This window comes from Megalobrama amblycephala, linkage group LG20, assembly GCF_018812025.1.
Source record: "Megalobrama amblycephala isolate DHTTF-2021 linkage group LG20, ASM1881202v1, whole genome shotgun sequence".
In the NCBI taxonomy this organism is placed as follows: domain Eukaryota; kingdom Metazoa; phylum Chordata; class Actinopteri; order Cypriniformes; family Xenocyprididae; genus Megalobrama; species Megalobrama amblycephala.
Genome location: NC_063063.1, coordinates 31,643,544 through 31,660,168, shown reverse-complemented (window position 1 = coordinate 31,660,168; position 16,625 = coordinate 31,643,544). Strand labels below are relative to the sequence as shown.

Genomic DNA, 16,625 nt, shown 5'->3' with positions numbered 1-16,625 from the left:
AATAACAGGGAGCTTAAGTAAAGAGAGCTCTAGAGATTACAATTTCATATGACAACTACTACAACTGTACAAATAAGTATGTAACATCATTCATCAATGTATTTTTCTAAAGATTACCATAACAACAGCTCCCCCTGTTGACCCCTGCTACAACTACTATGTCCTGGATGATCCATGGAGAGCCACCAACAATCAACATTCCTCTCAGTTAATGTGTGACACTGGGGTCAGCTGGAACGGCTGGTATCGTCTCTTCATTCAGGGTCAGAGCGTTCAGATGCCAGACACATGTGTTGATCAGTATAGTTGTGGCACTCATGTTCCACTGTGGCTGAACGGAGGACATCCAACAGTCGAGGATGGAGTGGTCACTCGAGATGTCTGCGGTCACTGGAGCAATAACTGCTGCCTTTTCCAATCCAATCCCATTAAAGTCAAAGCCTGTCCAGGAAATTATTATGTCTATGAGTTTGTGAGCCCAACTGGTTGCAAAATGGCATACTGTGCAGGTAAATATAATCACATATGCCCTTTGTGTATGTGTGTAAAAAATGTTTTTTTTTTTTTTTTTTGTTATATTACTTTTTTTTCCAGATGCAAGAAAAAAATTAGAACACTAGAAAAAAAAAAAATGTTATCTTGAGAGACCAAGAGCAATAATCAGTCATGAAGTCTAAGAATATTTATCTATGGCTTTGATAATGTACAGTAACAGTGTAACAGCCAACAATATTCAGTGTACAATATCAAGTTAATTAGATTTGTAAACAAGACAGAATATTTCATCTATCTGTGCTTCTCTTAGCTATGAGAGATCCTTGTTCTGAGCTCCACTGCTCTGAGAATGAAAGATGTGGGATGAAAAACGGTGTTTACGGCTGTTTATGTAAAATACCACAACCACATTCTGACTCTTTTGGTTGGTATAATTCCACAATTGTACTTTTTTTTTTTTTTGGTTCATTTTGTTTTTCAGTCATTAATTATCTTTTCTCTCTCTCTCTCTCTCTCTCTCTCTCTCTCTCAGAAACCTGTGAAAGCAGCTCTGGCTCCATGTCTGTGTCTCGCTGTCAGCTCTTTGAGGCTGGTTTTCCAGCTGATGTCTTACACCTCAATGATCCCAGCTGCAAAGGAACGGTCCGGAATGGCAGAGTGGAATTCCATTATGATAATGATGAACACATCTGTGGTACAAATCTTATGGTAGGTTTAACTATGTATATCTATTCAGATACATCATCCACAGATTTGTAGAACCTGGTAGAACCAGCAGAAATTGATTTGACCAATTTGACCACTTGGGGAGACTTTGAGAAGTCTGTATGGAGGTCTGTAAGGGCACTGAAGAATCAGTCTGTAACAACCAAAGGAAGGACCCAAACAGACCTCACTAAAGACTTCTCAAAGTCTCAGAGAGATTCAGCAGGGAAGGAAACACAACACTATGCCACAAAAGAGACTTGAACTTTTGCCCGCATTCTTCACCATTATTGTCACCCTCTGTTATTTCACTTAAACTATGACATTTATATATATATTTTAATACCATGAATTCAATTTAGGCTAAATTACAAAATGTTATATGTGTTGTCCACAGGCTAACGGCATCCACTTCATCTATGATAACTTTATTCTGGGGACACCGAGGTCAGAGAAAATCCTGAAGCTTTCTTTCAGCTGTGTTTATCCTCAAACACAAATGCTTTCCATGAATGTGGAAATCAACCCACTGGAGAGGTGAGAGTCAAATACAAATTCTGACTTCAGGCAAAGTTTGGAGCATGAAATTGTCCAAAATGTCTTGGTATGCTGAAGCATTAAGAGTTCCTTTCACTGGAACTAAGGGTTCAAGCCCAACCCCTGAAAAACAACCCCACACCATAATCTCCCTCCACCAAATTTTACACTTGGCACAATGCAGTCAGGCAAGTACCATTCTCCTGGCAACCGCCAAACCCAGACTCGTCCATCAGATTGCCAGACAGAGAAGCATGATTTGTCACTCCAGAGAACACGTCTCCACTGCTCTAGAGTCCAGTGGCGGCGCGCTTTATACCACTGCATCCGACGCTTTGCATTGCACTTGGTGATGTAAGGCTTGGATGCAGCTGCTCGCCCATGGAAACCCATTCCATGAAGCTCTCTATGCACTGTGCTTGAGCTAATATGAAAGCCACATGAAATTTGGAGGTCTGTAGCTATTGACTCTGCAGAAAGTTGGGGATTTCTGTACACTGTGAGCTCAAGCATGCGCTGACTCCGCTCTGTGATAGATGAGCTGCTGTTGTTCCCAATTGCTTCCACTTTGTTATGATAATGCTAACAGTTGACGGTGGAATATTTAGTAGTGAGGAAATTTCACGAATGGACAGGTGGCAACCTATGCCAAGCTTGAATTCACTGAGCTCCTGAGAGCGACCCATTCTTTCACAAATGTTTGTAGAAGCAGTCTGTATGCCTAGATGCTTGATTTTATACATCTGTGGCCATGGAAGTGATTGTAACACTTGAATTCAACGATTTGGAGGGGTGTCCCAATACTTTTGGCAATACAGTGTATATGGTATTCTGTATTCTCTTAAAACAGAATTTTTCAAAATTTTCCCTTTTTCATCAGCATTGTGCACAAGACTCTTCCCGCTGGTGAAGGCAGATATCGTGTCCGGATGATTCCATATCAGGATGATGAGTTTACCCGGCCCTTCACTGGTGCAGTGGATGCAGAGCTCGACCAGGAGATGCATGTGGAAGTTCGTGTTGAGGGGGTCGACAGCCGCCAGTTTGCCCTGGTGATGGACACGTGTTGGGCTACACCTGTGAATGATCCTGATTACCGCCTCCGCTGGGATCTCATCGTTTCAGAGTAAAGCAGTGCTTTTTTAGGATTGCCTGAGGAACTTATCTCTCAGTGTTTCAGGACAAAAGCTTAGGATTTCATTTTTGTACAATGGAAACAAAGAAAATAATTTGATTAGTTCATCATCATTATTGATATTGTCAGGTGTCCCAATCCAAATGATGACACACTGAAGCTGCTGCAGAACGGCGTCTCGACATCCAGCCGTTTCTCTTTTGGGATGTATATCTTCACTGCAAACTCCACTAAGCTTTACCTGCACTGTGCTGTTCACCTTTGCCCTCTGTCAAGCAATCGCTGCTTAACGGTGAGATTACAAACCTCTCAAAATGATAATGTTTTTTGAGTAATTGATAATAAATGTAATTGATCACTTTAAATATATAAAAATGACGGTTACATTTTTTAAAACTTCAACTTCAGTGTTGTTTGTAAGCTGCTAAAATACTGTTTTTGCTGTACTCTGCTGGAGACTTTCCTTTGTTTCATGTTTGTTCAGTGATATTTAACAGGGATTCACACAGCTGATTTTGCTCTTTTCTCTATCAGGACTGTGACTCTGGACACCAGCGGAGAGAGGGCAGGTCTCTGGACTTCCATGACAGTGCTTCCATATCCATGGGTCCTCTGATGTGGTCTGAAGGGATGTGATGTGGTCATAGAGCATTACAGTAGGCTCCCTACCCTGAATAAAAATGTCACCAGGCCATTACTCAATACATAGACATTTCAGTTTGTGCTCATGTACGAAAAAATTCAAATGACAAATTCAAATTTTCTGCCTTGTTTTTACTGAATCATTGATAAATCCAATTTCAGAAGAATTCTGTTTTTTGTTTACCAGTTTTATGAATGGCCACTCACATGGCTATGTTCACACTTTCAGTGTGTATTCTTGAAATTTCCTGTGCACACAGCAGCTTACAATAGCGTCTCAAATACTATTTGAATGAACATGCAAATCTATGACCATATGACAGTGACCAAAGTACTATCAAAGATGGCGACATAAAACTGTAAAGTCTTATTATATGTGTAACGACAAAAGTTGAGGCACAAGTTCATCTGTCAAATTAACTGGCAGCAGAGTGAGAGCGGAGCATTTGTGTCACGTCCAAACCACAAAACTCACGGCAGGAAAGCAGGATAGTGACTGGAGTTAAAAAAAGATAAGATAGAGTGAGGCCCAGCCATTGCTCAAATAACCAACATTATTCTTGTATTGCTTAGATTTTAGTTTTTTAATGCAAGATGGTGAAGAGAAACTAAATTTGAGCATCTGAGGAGGACATAGGGCTGGACAATATGAACAAATATGTCTCTTCTATTGATAGTCATTTCATTCTGTTGTTCCTGTTTTCTCGTTTCCTGTGTTTAGTTCCTGTTTCCTTGGTTGCCTGGGTTTCTGAAAGTGTCCTGAGTGGTTAGTATCATAACGATAAAAGACTGTAAAAATGCTACGGTGAAAAACAGTTAATTGGTTTACAGAAAGTTTACGTACTTATACAGTGAATAACCGTAATGTAATTTTACAGTAAAATACCGTTAAATTTACAGTTTTTGGAAGTGAAAAATAACAAGTCATATAATTTACAGTGAAAAAACATAAAAATTGACATTCCCACATTCCCTGTGTGACACTTCACATTTGATGTAATTTCGCTGAAATAACTCTTAGTTTTTTCTAATCAGTTATGTACATTAAGGTTTTATGTTACAATTTGCTAAATTAATATTTATTGCATTTGTTAAATTTCATGTTGTGTTACCATGATGGTGTTTAGTGTTTGTGTGAATGACACTGTGTGCACCTTCTATATATTAGTATTGTCCTCCTCAGCTTTTGGAAAGCTGCTTGTGATGAGCTTTGATTTGTCATGTGACTCTCATCACCACTGTGTTTGGTGGTTGTCAGTGTTTACAAAGGTAAATTAGTACTTCAATAGGTTTGTAAATTAACATTATATCAGTTAATTAAATACATTTTTACTGCAAGTTTAAATCTGTAAAACCTACAATGTTGCTACCATATTTTTATGGTAAATTTAACCACAGCTGCTGTTTTTTTTTTTTTTTTTTTTTTTACAGTCTGTAAAATAAACAGGTATGAACCTTTAAATTATACAGTATTTTTTATGGTAAAGTTCTGGCAACCACAGCTGCTGTTTTTTCCTTTACAGTATATATAGTCCTTAGTTTCAGATGTTATTTGTCCATTCTTGTCAATGGATTGGTTTGCTCTGCTCCTGCATTTCTCCTGTGCTTCCAAGTTCCAGAGTGTTTAGTTTTCATTTTAAAAATACCGCAGCCATCTAGATCCTTGCCTCAACTCTTCTTAGCTGCACCCTGTGACAGTAGAACAGATGGATCCTTTGAGGAACACACACACACACGTAGAACTGGCACACTTTATGCACTACCCTATGGAAGCATTTGGTTAGCAATATTCAATTTGAAATGTAATATGCAAAATGGCAATGCATTTCTGTATTCAAGTTTACATTTTCCATACCCATATGTGCAACGTTTGGAGCAAAATGATAATTTAAATTCACATTTGCTATTTCCTGTTTTATTTAATGCTTTATATGTTTAAAATTCAAAATTAAAATGAAAATGTATTACAGAAATGATTATAAGCCTATATGTTTAACATGTTCAAGCTAAAATTGTAGCAAAATGACCATTTAAATATTATTTTTCTTAATTGCATTTACACTCACAGTTTAGACACTTACAATTGCATTTTCATGAAATGTCCTGCAATGAATGTAGTAAAATTATATGTGGAATTGAAAATGCAATCCGAGAGGCATTCTAACCATAAATATCTTTGGTTTTAAAAACATACTGTTTATATCACTGACGGATGCGCATAATTGATTGATTGATTGAACTTTATTGTCCAGTCTGTTTTCACAGAGAGGAAATTTTTCTTTGACATTGTAACATACATTCACTGCTTAGAAATCACGTCACACATCAACAACACAATTCTATAATTAAACACTGTAAGAAAGAAAAATTAAAAAATATCAACAGCCTGTTACAGAGCCTCATGTTTGTCTTCCTCTGTGACCTAGTTTCCCCGTTCTGTTGATTAGTTCATTTGATCCACCTGTGTCTTGTTAATCATCCCATCACCTTGTTTAGCTCCCTTTGTTAGTCATCTGTATTTATACCCTGTGTTCCCATTCACTCCTTGTCCGTTCTCGTTGTTGTCAGATGCTAGTTTGGTGTACTCTGCCTTTGTTTATATTAAAGTCTTATATGTTTGTGGAAATCCGTTATCTGCCTCATCTCTACACCACCAGCCGTAACAGAAGAACGGACCAATGCAGTTTTTGCGGCGATTTTCTTTTTGTTTGTTTTTCCCCTTTCTCCAACACCATGGACCCTGCTGTTGCCCTTTTGTGCCTGGAGCAGAGGGACCGCTCCCTGGAATCACACACCCTGGATTTTTTGGAGTTGGCGTGCCTCACACACTATCCAGACCGCTCGCTCTGCGTGTTCTACATCTCCAGCCTTAGCGAGCGGTCCCGGGCACGCCTCCCAGGGAGCAGTCCTCAGAAGTGGGTGCTGGTAAACAACAACTCTCCGTTTACCATCTGCCCCGCGGAGGATGACTTCGCCGCCAGCCCCACTCCACTGCCAGAAGCCAGTCAGTCACCATCGACGAACGTCACAACGGAGATATTTCACGAGCCCACCGCAGACCGAGGAGGCCAGCCCACCGCGATGGATGAGCCAGGACCGAGGAAAGGATCGGACAGTACCATCGTCCCGGAGCCAACCTCACAGCAAGGGTCTGACCAGGTGCGCGAGCCGGTAAGAAAGACATTTTTACAGCTGATTTAATTGATTTTTTTTTTCGGAGAGGTGACTTCCCATTCCCCTGATTCTCCTGTTTTTAATGATGGTCCTCTGGAGGCTCAGGAGAAATCTCCAGTGTTCTCCAGTTCTCCGTCTCCTGAGTTCCCTGTCAGCCCACCCAGCCTCCCTTTCCCGCCTCCTCCGTCACCCAGTCTCACAGCCAGTTCCTCAGCCCCACCATCACCTCTGCCCTTCAGCTGCTCGACATCTCCCACATGCCAGGTGGGGTTGTCGAGCATCTTCAGCTCCTCCGCTCCATCCACTCAAGAGGATCCCCTGCCTCCACTTCCAGCCTCCACCTCGGCCCGTCGACACTTCGGCGTCACCCTGGCTCCTCCCTCCCTCGGCTCCACCGGACACCATCGGCCATACGGCTTCTCCAGGCTCCCTCGTCTTTCCGGCTCCGCCTTGGTCAGTCGTCCACCTGCCTGCACCTACGGTTCTGTCTGGCTCCTCCTTCCCTCCAGCTCCGCCTACATCCTCGGTCCCACCGGCTCAGCCTCTGCCCTCTGGATGTCCGCCTCCTCCTCGGACGCTCGTCGCCATGGCTCCTCCTCGGTCTCCAGGACCATCAGCTGCGCGTGGGCTCGTCGGCTCTTCAGTTACACCTGGGTCTCCAGCTGCATCTCTGTTGGTCGTCCCCAGGGTGTCGTCTGCCCCCAAGCCGACTCCACCATGGCTCCTCCCACCTGCGACTCTACCCTGGGGCCTCGTCCTGGCTGGCTTCTGGGGTAACATCTGGCTCCTCCTACTCCTGGCTTCCCCCTGGCTCCTCCCACCCTCCACTCCCCCTTGGACTGTCTTTGTTGTTTTCTATGGACTCTTTTCTTTTGTTTTGTTTGTACTCTGCCCTCCTCCAGAACCCCCCCTCCCTCCCTCCCTCCTTCCCTCCCTCCTTCCCTCCCTCCTCTGGACTGTTACGGCGCGAGGACGCGCCTATTCGGGAGGGGGCGAACTGTTACAGAGCCCCATGTTTGTCTTCCCCTGTGACCTAGTTTCCCCGTTCTTTTGATTAGTTCATTTGATCCACCTGTGTCTTGTTAATCATCCCATCACCTTGTTTAGCTCCCTTTGTTAGTCATCTGTATTTATACCCTGTGTTCCCATTCACTCCTTGTCCGTTCTCGTTGTTGTCAGACGCTAGTTTGGTGTACTCTGCCTTTGTTTATATTAAAGTCTTATATGTTTGTGGAAATCCGTTATCTGCCTCATCTCTACACCACCAGCCGTAACACAGCCATTCTATTGTTTCTTCAGGAACATTTACATTTCTTTGTTCCCTTTCAAAGGCTACACTCCAAGCTGCGCTTGATCAGCGCTATGGGAACATCTTTAGTCGTGACCAGCTGTGAATATGTGTAAAACCACGTCAATGAAATTGACCTATATTTATAGCCTTGCGTGACGTCATTGGAATGCGTCATAAGCGAGGCTATAATTAGATGTGCCACAGGTGCATCGGCAGGTCTTTTGTCTTCAGATACCATACTGTGAAGTGTGTGTGTGTGTGTGAAGCAGCTCTGCTCAAACTCTCTCCTTCCTTCATCACTTTGTTAGGAGTTAGATTTGACAGGCAGAGCGCAGAACTTTCTCTCCCCTTGTGAACACACATATATTATATATTTGAGAGAAAGTCATGGCTGAACAAAGCAAACGGTGTGTGTCTCCGCATTCCATCTCCGAATCGGACACACACCAGTATTGTTTTGTTTGTTTGGGGAAGAGCATGCTGCCCTTGAGTTGTAACAGGGCAAGTGCGAGCATTGTGAATGTTCACAGTTGAAATGCTTTGTGTTCGCTTTGCTTATTTCAAAGGGGTAGCACCTACAATGTGATCGTGGGGCTCGCGTGGCGATCTGGCTGAGGATGGAACGGAATATGAGTTTGTCCATCTTTGAGTGTTCTTCCCATGATGATAAAGTGAAAGGGAACTGCCCTGGGCAGTCATTCATGCAGTGAAACACAAGCAGACCCCAAACATTTCTAATATAAATGTGTTTTGTACCCGTGACGTCGACCCGCTCGACTAGCGCAGGTGCAAAGGCACGCGTTTACGATGCTGCCTCAGATCGGAGAGATGCTTACATGCTATCTCTCCCCTGGAGGTGCATCATCAGAGGCATTTCACAGCAAGTCGGGCTGTACATACACAATGGCTGTGTTACAGGCATATCAGACTGATCTATGAAAGATTAAAGCACAGCCTTTCATTCAGACTGTGTTTACTTGTCTGGTAATTGGCTGCATTGATTCTGAGGAATTTAATAAGTGAAATGGCCTTATACATACATATATATATATATATATATATATATATATATATATGCGTGTATATATAATTATATATATAATTATATGATATATAATATGTATATATAAGTAAAATATATAGGTCCTCCATGACGTTAACTTGTTCATGGGGAAAACCTTATTTTTCGTGTGCCTTTGTGCCTTCAATGTCAACTTATTCGACTATCGTGGGTGCAAGGGCGTGTGATTTATACAATGATGCTCCAGTTTGAAGAGACACTTGCGAGCTATCTCTTCTCTGGAGCTCATAGTCACTTAAAGAGACAGCACTCCCCACCAAGCGACTTTACTGTCATATGAGCTGCAATCTCTTCTGAAGAAAGGGGCCATAGAGCATGTTTCCCCCTCTTAGAGAGAGAGTCAGGTTATTACAGCAGATACTTCTTAGTTCCCTAAGGACGAGGGGCTGCGTCCAATCTTAGATCGTCAAGGCCTAAACCATTCAGTCAAAGCGCTCAAGTTCAAGATGTTAACCATAAAGATGATCGAGTCACAATCCATCATCATGATTGGTTCATCACGATCGATCTAAAGGACGCATATTTTCACGTAGAAATATTACTACAACACAGGAGGTTCCTGAGGTTCGTTTTCAGGGGCAAAGCTTACCAATATCAGGTTCTTCCATTCGGCCTAGCCTTATTACCCCGCCACACATACACAAAATGCATGGGTGCAGCACTGGCTCCATTGTGACTCCAGGGCATTCGTATTTTGAATTACATAGATGACTGGCTAATACTAGCACAGTCACGAGATGGCGTTACAACACAGATGTCATACTAGCCCATCTAGTTTCTCTAGGGTTGAGACTAAACGAGAAGAAAGTGTTCTCTGTCCTTCCCAGAGAACGACATATTTAGGGGTCGTATGGGCACAATTGTCTCCCGCTCGGGTCGAGTCCATTCTAACCACCCTGAACAATGTCAGGCTAGGCCAAGATTGCACTGTTCTACAGTAACAAGAAATGTTAAGTTTCATGGCATCAGCGTCCTCTGTGATTCCTATGGGCCTCTTGCATATGAGACGTTTCAGTTGTGGCTCAGAGCCGAGAGGTTTTGTCTAAGCAATTCCCCACGGCAAATAAGGGCAAGGGCACGCGCTGAGTGCTTTGTGCCCTTTCTAAAATCCATGTTTATGGTAAGGGTTACGCGCTGCGGCTTCGTTCCCTTTCTATGTGGCTCAGACCTCGATTCTTCACCTTGGGTTCCACTCTATATGCGTTGATGTTGCAAGATGCCAACAACAGACGCTTCCCGTACAGGCTGGGGAGCGGCCTTAGGTGGCCGTCCAGTCCAAAGGGATATGATGAGTTCATCTTCTCGATTGGCACATCAATTGCCTCGAATTGATGGCTGTATTTCTGGCCCCGAAGTACTTCCTCCACCAGTTAAGGGGTTACCATGTCCTAGTGCGGGTGGACATTACTCCAGTAGCCTCTAATATGAATCGTGGCCTGCATTGCAACGTCTAGCAGGCTAGTGCAGCGCATTCTGCTCTGGGCTCAGGACAAGTTCCTGTCCCTCAAGGCGATTTATATCTCCAGATATCTGTCCAGACAGAGCATACCGACGGGGGAGTAGAACTCCACCTGAGGTAGTCAAACAAATCTTTTGCCCCCCAGTGGGCAGCGCAATGTCCACTCTGTTTCTTTCAGAGTCACCCAGCTTCCCCTGGGTCTGGATGTGATGTGCATATGTGGCCTGGAATGCACCTGTATGCGTTTCCTCCGGTTTCTGTGCTCCCAGGAGTTCTAGCCAAATTTCGCCAACAAGGGACTTGCCTCTTTCTGATAGCGCCATGTTGGCTGAATGGAATATGGTTCTTGGATAATATCTGTCCTCGATGGCTCGCCGTTGGAGATACCGAAGAGGAGAGACCTTTTGTCTCAGGTGCAGGGGACAATATTTCATCCCTTGATGGAGATGTGGAAACCTTCATTTTTGGCCCCTGAGGGGAACCAACTGAGGGACACAGGGCTTTCACCTGAGGTTATTGAGACCATTAAATGCTAGGACTTTCTCCTCTAGATAAAGTTATGCCAACAAATGGGGTGTCTTTGGAAGATGGTGTATTGCAAACAATGTAGATCCAGTTAACTGCCAGATTGCTACAGTTCTGGATTTTCTGCAGGGATAATTATCAACGGGCACATGCCCAGCCACTCTCAGGGTTTGTGTGGCCACTCTTTCAGCTTGCCATGCTCTGGTTGACGGGGTGCCTTTGGGCAAGCATATCCTGCTCTCTTGCTTCGTTTGAGGAGTTAGACGGCTTAAGCCTCCTTCTAGAACCAGTTTCGCTTCATGGGACCTACTGTAGCAATAGTCCTAGAGGGCCTGGTTTAGACCCCCTTTGCACTGTTAGAGTCAGTTTCTGACAAGTTAACTCTGAAAATGTTTTTTTCTTATGGCTATAACTTCTCTGAAAAGAACTGGGGATTTGCAGGCTCTGTCCACTGTTCCATCCTGCTTAGACTTTGCCCCAGGAATGGTGAAAGCTATTTTGCATCCTCATCCTGACTATCTGCCTAAGGTTCCTTTCTCGAACTTGCATCTGGTCACTCTTGAAGCCTTCTGCCCTCCGCCGTTCACTACGCCGGAGCAGGAGAGACTTCACAGACTGTGTCCAGTCCTTGCTCTTCAGACTTACATCCACCGCACTAGCCAGTGGCGTAAGTCAGAGCAACTATTCGTTTGTCATGGCGGCCATAACAGGGGTGCGGCTGCCACGAAACAGACCATGTCACATTGGGTGAGAGATGCTATTGCCCTTGCCTATGAGGCGCGTGGTCAAACTTTCCACCAGGGGGGCTGCCTCTTCTAGAGCTTTGGTGGAGGGCGCCCCTTACAAAATGTTTGTGATGTGGCAGGCTGGTCCTCTCCGCACACATTCATAAGGTTTTATAGTTTGGATGTTAATGTTACTCTGGGTTCTTGCGTCCTTGAGTCAACATCGCAAGCTAGTGTCTGAGACTCTCTGCACTTTGTGACACACTTCACAGCCTGGGAGTCTGGACACACAGTGTGGCGGCGTGGGTATTCTCATTCCCATAGCGCTGATCAAGTGCAGCTTGGAGCGTAGCCTTTGAAAGGGAACGCCCCGGGTTACTTCACTGTAACCCTGTTCCCTGAAAAGGCGGGAACGAGAAGCTGCGCTTCAAAATATCTGCTGATGCACCTGTGGCACATCAAATTATAGCCTCGCTTATGAAGTATTCCAATGACGTCACGCAAGGCTATAAATATAGGTCAATTTCATTGACGTTGTTTTACACATATATTCACAGCTGGTCACGACTCAAGACGTTCCCATAGCGCTGATCAAGCGCAGCTTCTCATTCCCGCCTTTTCAGGGAACAGGGTTACAGTGAAGTAACACAGGGCGTTCTTGCTCTGCTTTATCTGCCTGTAAATGCCTCAATCTTTATAGCTCTGCTGCCGCCATGTTTCCAACACCTGGCCCCGCCTTGACGCAATGATTGACAGGGTGGGGCGGGGATGTGATTGGCTCGAAATACATCTTAATTTCCACATTTAGTTTTGCTATATTCACTGCGGGACATTAAATGAAAATGCGATCGCAAGTGTCTAAACTGTGAGTGTAAATGCAATTAAGAAAAATAACATTTAAATGATCATTTTGATACAATTTTTGCTTAAACATTCTGTAATAGGTTTTCATTTAAATTAATTTTGCAACTCATAATGTGTTAAAATATATGTTTAAATTATATGTTAAAACTAGTGTAGGAAATAGCAAATGTAAATGATATTATTGAATTTGAATGATAATTTTGCTCAAAGTTGCACATATGGTATGGAAAATGTACATTTAAATACAGAAATTCAATACCATTTTACATATTTCATTGCCATTTTAAAAATTGCATTGCCATTTTGCATATTGAATTTCCATAGTCACAGAGGGTTTAGTGTGAATGATCCTAATTACAATCTCCACTGGGATCTCATCATTAGTTTTTTTTTTTTATTATTATTCTTTTAAGCTTAACCTTAATTCAATTTAACATTTTTACTGAATAAGTAATCGTAACATTTAGGATTGCCTGAGATACTTTGTCTTTCAGTATGTAACAAATACAACTATGTAACTAAAACGTAATATAAAATTAAATGTGTGAGGATTTACTGGAGATCACTTTTGCACTGAATGAAAGAATTTGTCATGATTGATATTCTCAGGTGTCCAAATTCAAATGACGACACAGTCAAGTCAAGTCAAGTCATCTTCATTTATATAGCGCTTTTTACAATACAGATACAAGACGGTCGCGGTAGGATCTCACACATTCCCCGGCGCTGGAATTCACGAGAACTTTGTGTTCATCAGCACACTTAGTGATTATTTTATGGCGTAAATCACATTTGTACAGGCAGACAGTCATCTGTTAACACGGGCCGAAACAAAAAAGCCTCGCGACACGATCAGGCCGCTCACGGAGGATGTGTCACGCAAAATGGTGCTGCTTCATGCTGTTAACGTAACCAATGTGATGTATTTGTGGACATTTGCTAACTTAAGGTAATGCAAACACTTTAACATCTCTGTTTGATATAAGTTTGCCTTGTATAGTTAATTTATTACCATTACCAAAACCAAATCTTTTTTAACTTGAAATGAAATGTGCAATTTACAGATATGAACAAACTGATCATCCTGTACTTGCCTTTTAGATATACATTTTATATCTATTGAGGCCTTTAACACAACTACAACTAACTAGTTGTTTCTCAACTAGATTAGACATTTATTTTTTAGGGTGAATGTTTTAGATGTCTCTCTATTTGATGCTGGCAAACAAATTAGTTAAATAAGGTGTTTTGATTAGTGGGACATCTAAAACTTTCTGGGAGGTAAGTATTCAGGACTGGAGTTGTAGGCTAATACTGCTCTTCCACATGGTATAATTTCAAAAACATGATTACATGCCTCAAAAGCTAAAACCAATCTGAATTCCTGACCCTTTAGGCACTTTGTTCCTCTCTCCAGATAAATACCTACAAAGACGAAAGGAAAAGTGCCATCTAGAACAACAGGCCAGACAGTTCAGAAGAAAAGGGTTGCGTTCAACCTACATGTTGCCACTCTTCTGTGCAAAGTGATGGATTTTCAGTGGAATTTCTGAAATGTAAGAAATACACACACACACACCAAGATCTATTTTTCCTTTTATTATATACTTTTATTATTCTATATCTGTATCTGACTGTATCTGTCATCCCTCTATCAGTCTCTGAAAGTATTATGTTTTGTAATATATCTAATGTATTGTCCTCTTTGTTCCTTTCAATATTTCTAGCCTCTCTTTGAATCCTGGGATGGAACATCATCTGGAGCAGAATTGTTCTTTTTTGATCGCAAGTTTGTTGGACTTGTTGTTCGGCCATGTTGGTCTGTTCATGAAGAGATGAAAGTGATCTGGGTTTTAAGAAATGTTTTTATATGACCCCGTTGGTCAAGTTATAGTTTTAATTGTATTTCTTTGTGTGAAGGGCCATGATGGCCAATAAGTAATTTAAAAACATTTTCATGACAAAATTTTGTCCAAAATGATTTTCTAAATAAAAAATTAAAAAAATTTTATGGCATTTTTTATGTAAATTTGAAAGATATATATATATATATATATATATATATATATATATATATATTACATTTTGACCTATTTTTCAAAATTAAGAAGCATAATTTTTTTTTTGGGGGGGGGGGGTGAATTAAGTTATGCATTATACAACACTTTATGCAGTTAAAATTTGTTTAAAGCTTATGCAGTTAATAGTTTAAATTTAAAATTCAGCTCCCATTCATTAAGTGAGCAATAGGGAAAATATATTGTATACTGCATTTTACATATTCTACTTGACTAAACTACTTGAATGTGTGTATTTGCTATTTAAAGAAGTATGTTAAATGCAGTATACAATATATTTTTTTGTAAAAATGCAGTATACAAAATATATAAATTGCTGTAAATTTTACAGTAAAATACTGGCAGCAGGGTTGCCAGCCAGTTACTGTAATTTTTACAGTAGTGTTTCTGTAATTTAATTGACAGAATTTTACTGTATTCTCGATTACAGTAAAATTCTGTAAATTAAATTACAGAAACACTACTGTAAAAATGACAGTAACTGGCTGGCAACCCTGCTGCCATTATTTTACTGTAAATTTTACAGTAATTTTTTAACAGTGTAGGTTTGGTCTCAGCTTTGGTGGGGACACCTCCCCAGAATTCTTTTGTTGTAAGATACCAGTGATTTAATGGTGATTTCCTTTTTTATTTCAGACTGTTGGCAATACAGAATATCACAATACAGAAGTGAATCTACTTCATCTCATTATATTGTATCCGGAGTCAGGATTCCTGACCCCGATATACCGTCCTGTATACTGTCCCTAAAGAGCTAGTATAACTGTATAATCTCAAAAATGCACTCTCAAAAAATAAAAATAAAAACCTGTAGGCTACACTCACAAATACATTACATAAACAGAATGTAGGAAACGAAAAATGTCTCAGATCCACCGTTTATGTTGACTGCAAGATTCTAAGTTAAGGTACAGGCTAATTGACATTCAGTTACTTGCTAACGTAGCATTCTATCATCCTGGGTAACACATCACCAGTTAATACTATTTTCCACAGTAGAATCTGCATTTGAAAGCCTGGTCAGTCACTACTGCTAGTTTATTTGTGTGGCTAGCTAGTTATTTTGCCTACTTACACTCTGACTCTTATGAAAAAGCTTCTTATGTCCCCTTTCTTCTTCTTGGGTGGCATCTACAAAGTACAAAAAGAGGCAAAAAAACGGAATATTAAAATGTTTTTACTCTGGCCTTTGTATGTGGCAGAGAGACAGCCCTGGTAACTTACCGTCGGCTTGTACAGTACTCTTGTACTGTCGTCGTCCTGGCCGTTAGAATCGATCCAAATAGCAGTGCAAAGATGCGCCGATCGCTATGCGAGAAGCCGATGCATATCAAACGAGCCTGGTGTGTTTGTGTTTGGCGCTGTGGCGCTAGCTTTGCTGTGAAATATGAGACGTATACAGTGACGTAAGACCTGGCTCTGTGCTGCTCTCTAGCCCGTAGAAAGGCAAACCGGTTCTTAGAAGGCTCGTCAGTTGAATCAACTCCGAACTGGCACTAGCTCTGAACTAGCACCCGGTTCGTGCTGGTGGAAAGGGAGTATCTGAGGACTACAAATAACTACTATATACAGGTGCATTATTAACATGAATAATGTATAATTAATTCTAAAGTTAAGATCATAGCAACCCACTAATAATGACTCAAGTATTACAAAATCCTTCAGAAGGAATTACTAATTATTTGGTCATTATTCTAAAGTGAGAAACATGATAACTCTCTAGTAATGACTGAAATCATTGTAAGCTTTTGATGTTTGTGTAAGGTTTTAGATAGCAATATGACACCTTTTATGCGTGAACTTGTAGCATCCCATATCATATTTCAGTCATGTCATGTACAGTACAAATGTCTAAAGTACCTTATGATTATTACTATATTTGACTAAGATCAAATTTTGATCTCTCACTAACAC

At 41.5% G+C, this 16,625-nt stretch overlaps 1 protein-coding gene across 4 annotated transcripts in view; it reads left to right on the top strand.

Annotated features, from left to right (window-relative positions):
* The window catches only part of LOC125255706 (uromodulin-like), a 33,595-nt gene extending 19,021 nt beyond the window's left edge, over positions 1–14,574 (top strand). For 2 of the 4 annotated variants that reach the window (XR_007181968.1, XR_007181969.1), the window contains 8 exons: positions 806–919; positions 1,028–1,203; positions 1,598–1,737; positions 2,618–2,863; positions 3,002–3,164; positions 3,407–3,528; positions 14,051–14,189; positions 14,361–14,574. Coding sequence is in view for 1 of the 4 variants with exons in the window: in XM_048171131.1 (XP_048027088.1) it covers positions 806–919; positions 1,028–1,203; positions 1,598–1,737; positions 2,618–2,863; positions 3,002–3,164; positions 3,407–3,508 (941 nt within the window). In the remaining 3 variants the exon portion in view is untranslated. Of the gene's footprint in view, positions 1–805; positions 920–1,027; positions 1,204–1,597; positions 1,738–2,617; positions 2,864–3,001; positions 3,165–3,406; positions 4,636–14,050; positions 14,190–14,360 lie in introns of those variants that run through there. The other 2 variants (XR_007181970.1, XM_048171131.1) reach the window with 2 other exon arrangements.
* Positions 14,575–16,625: the final 2,051 nt, after the last annotated feature.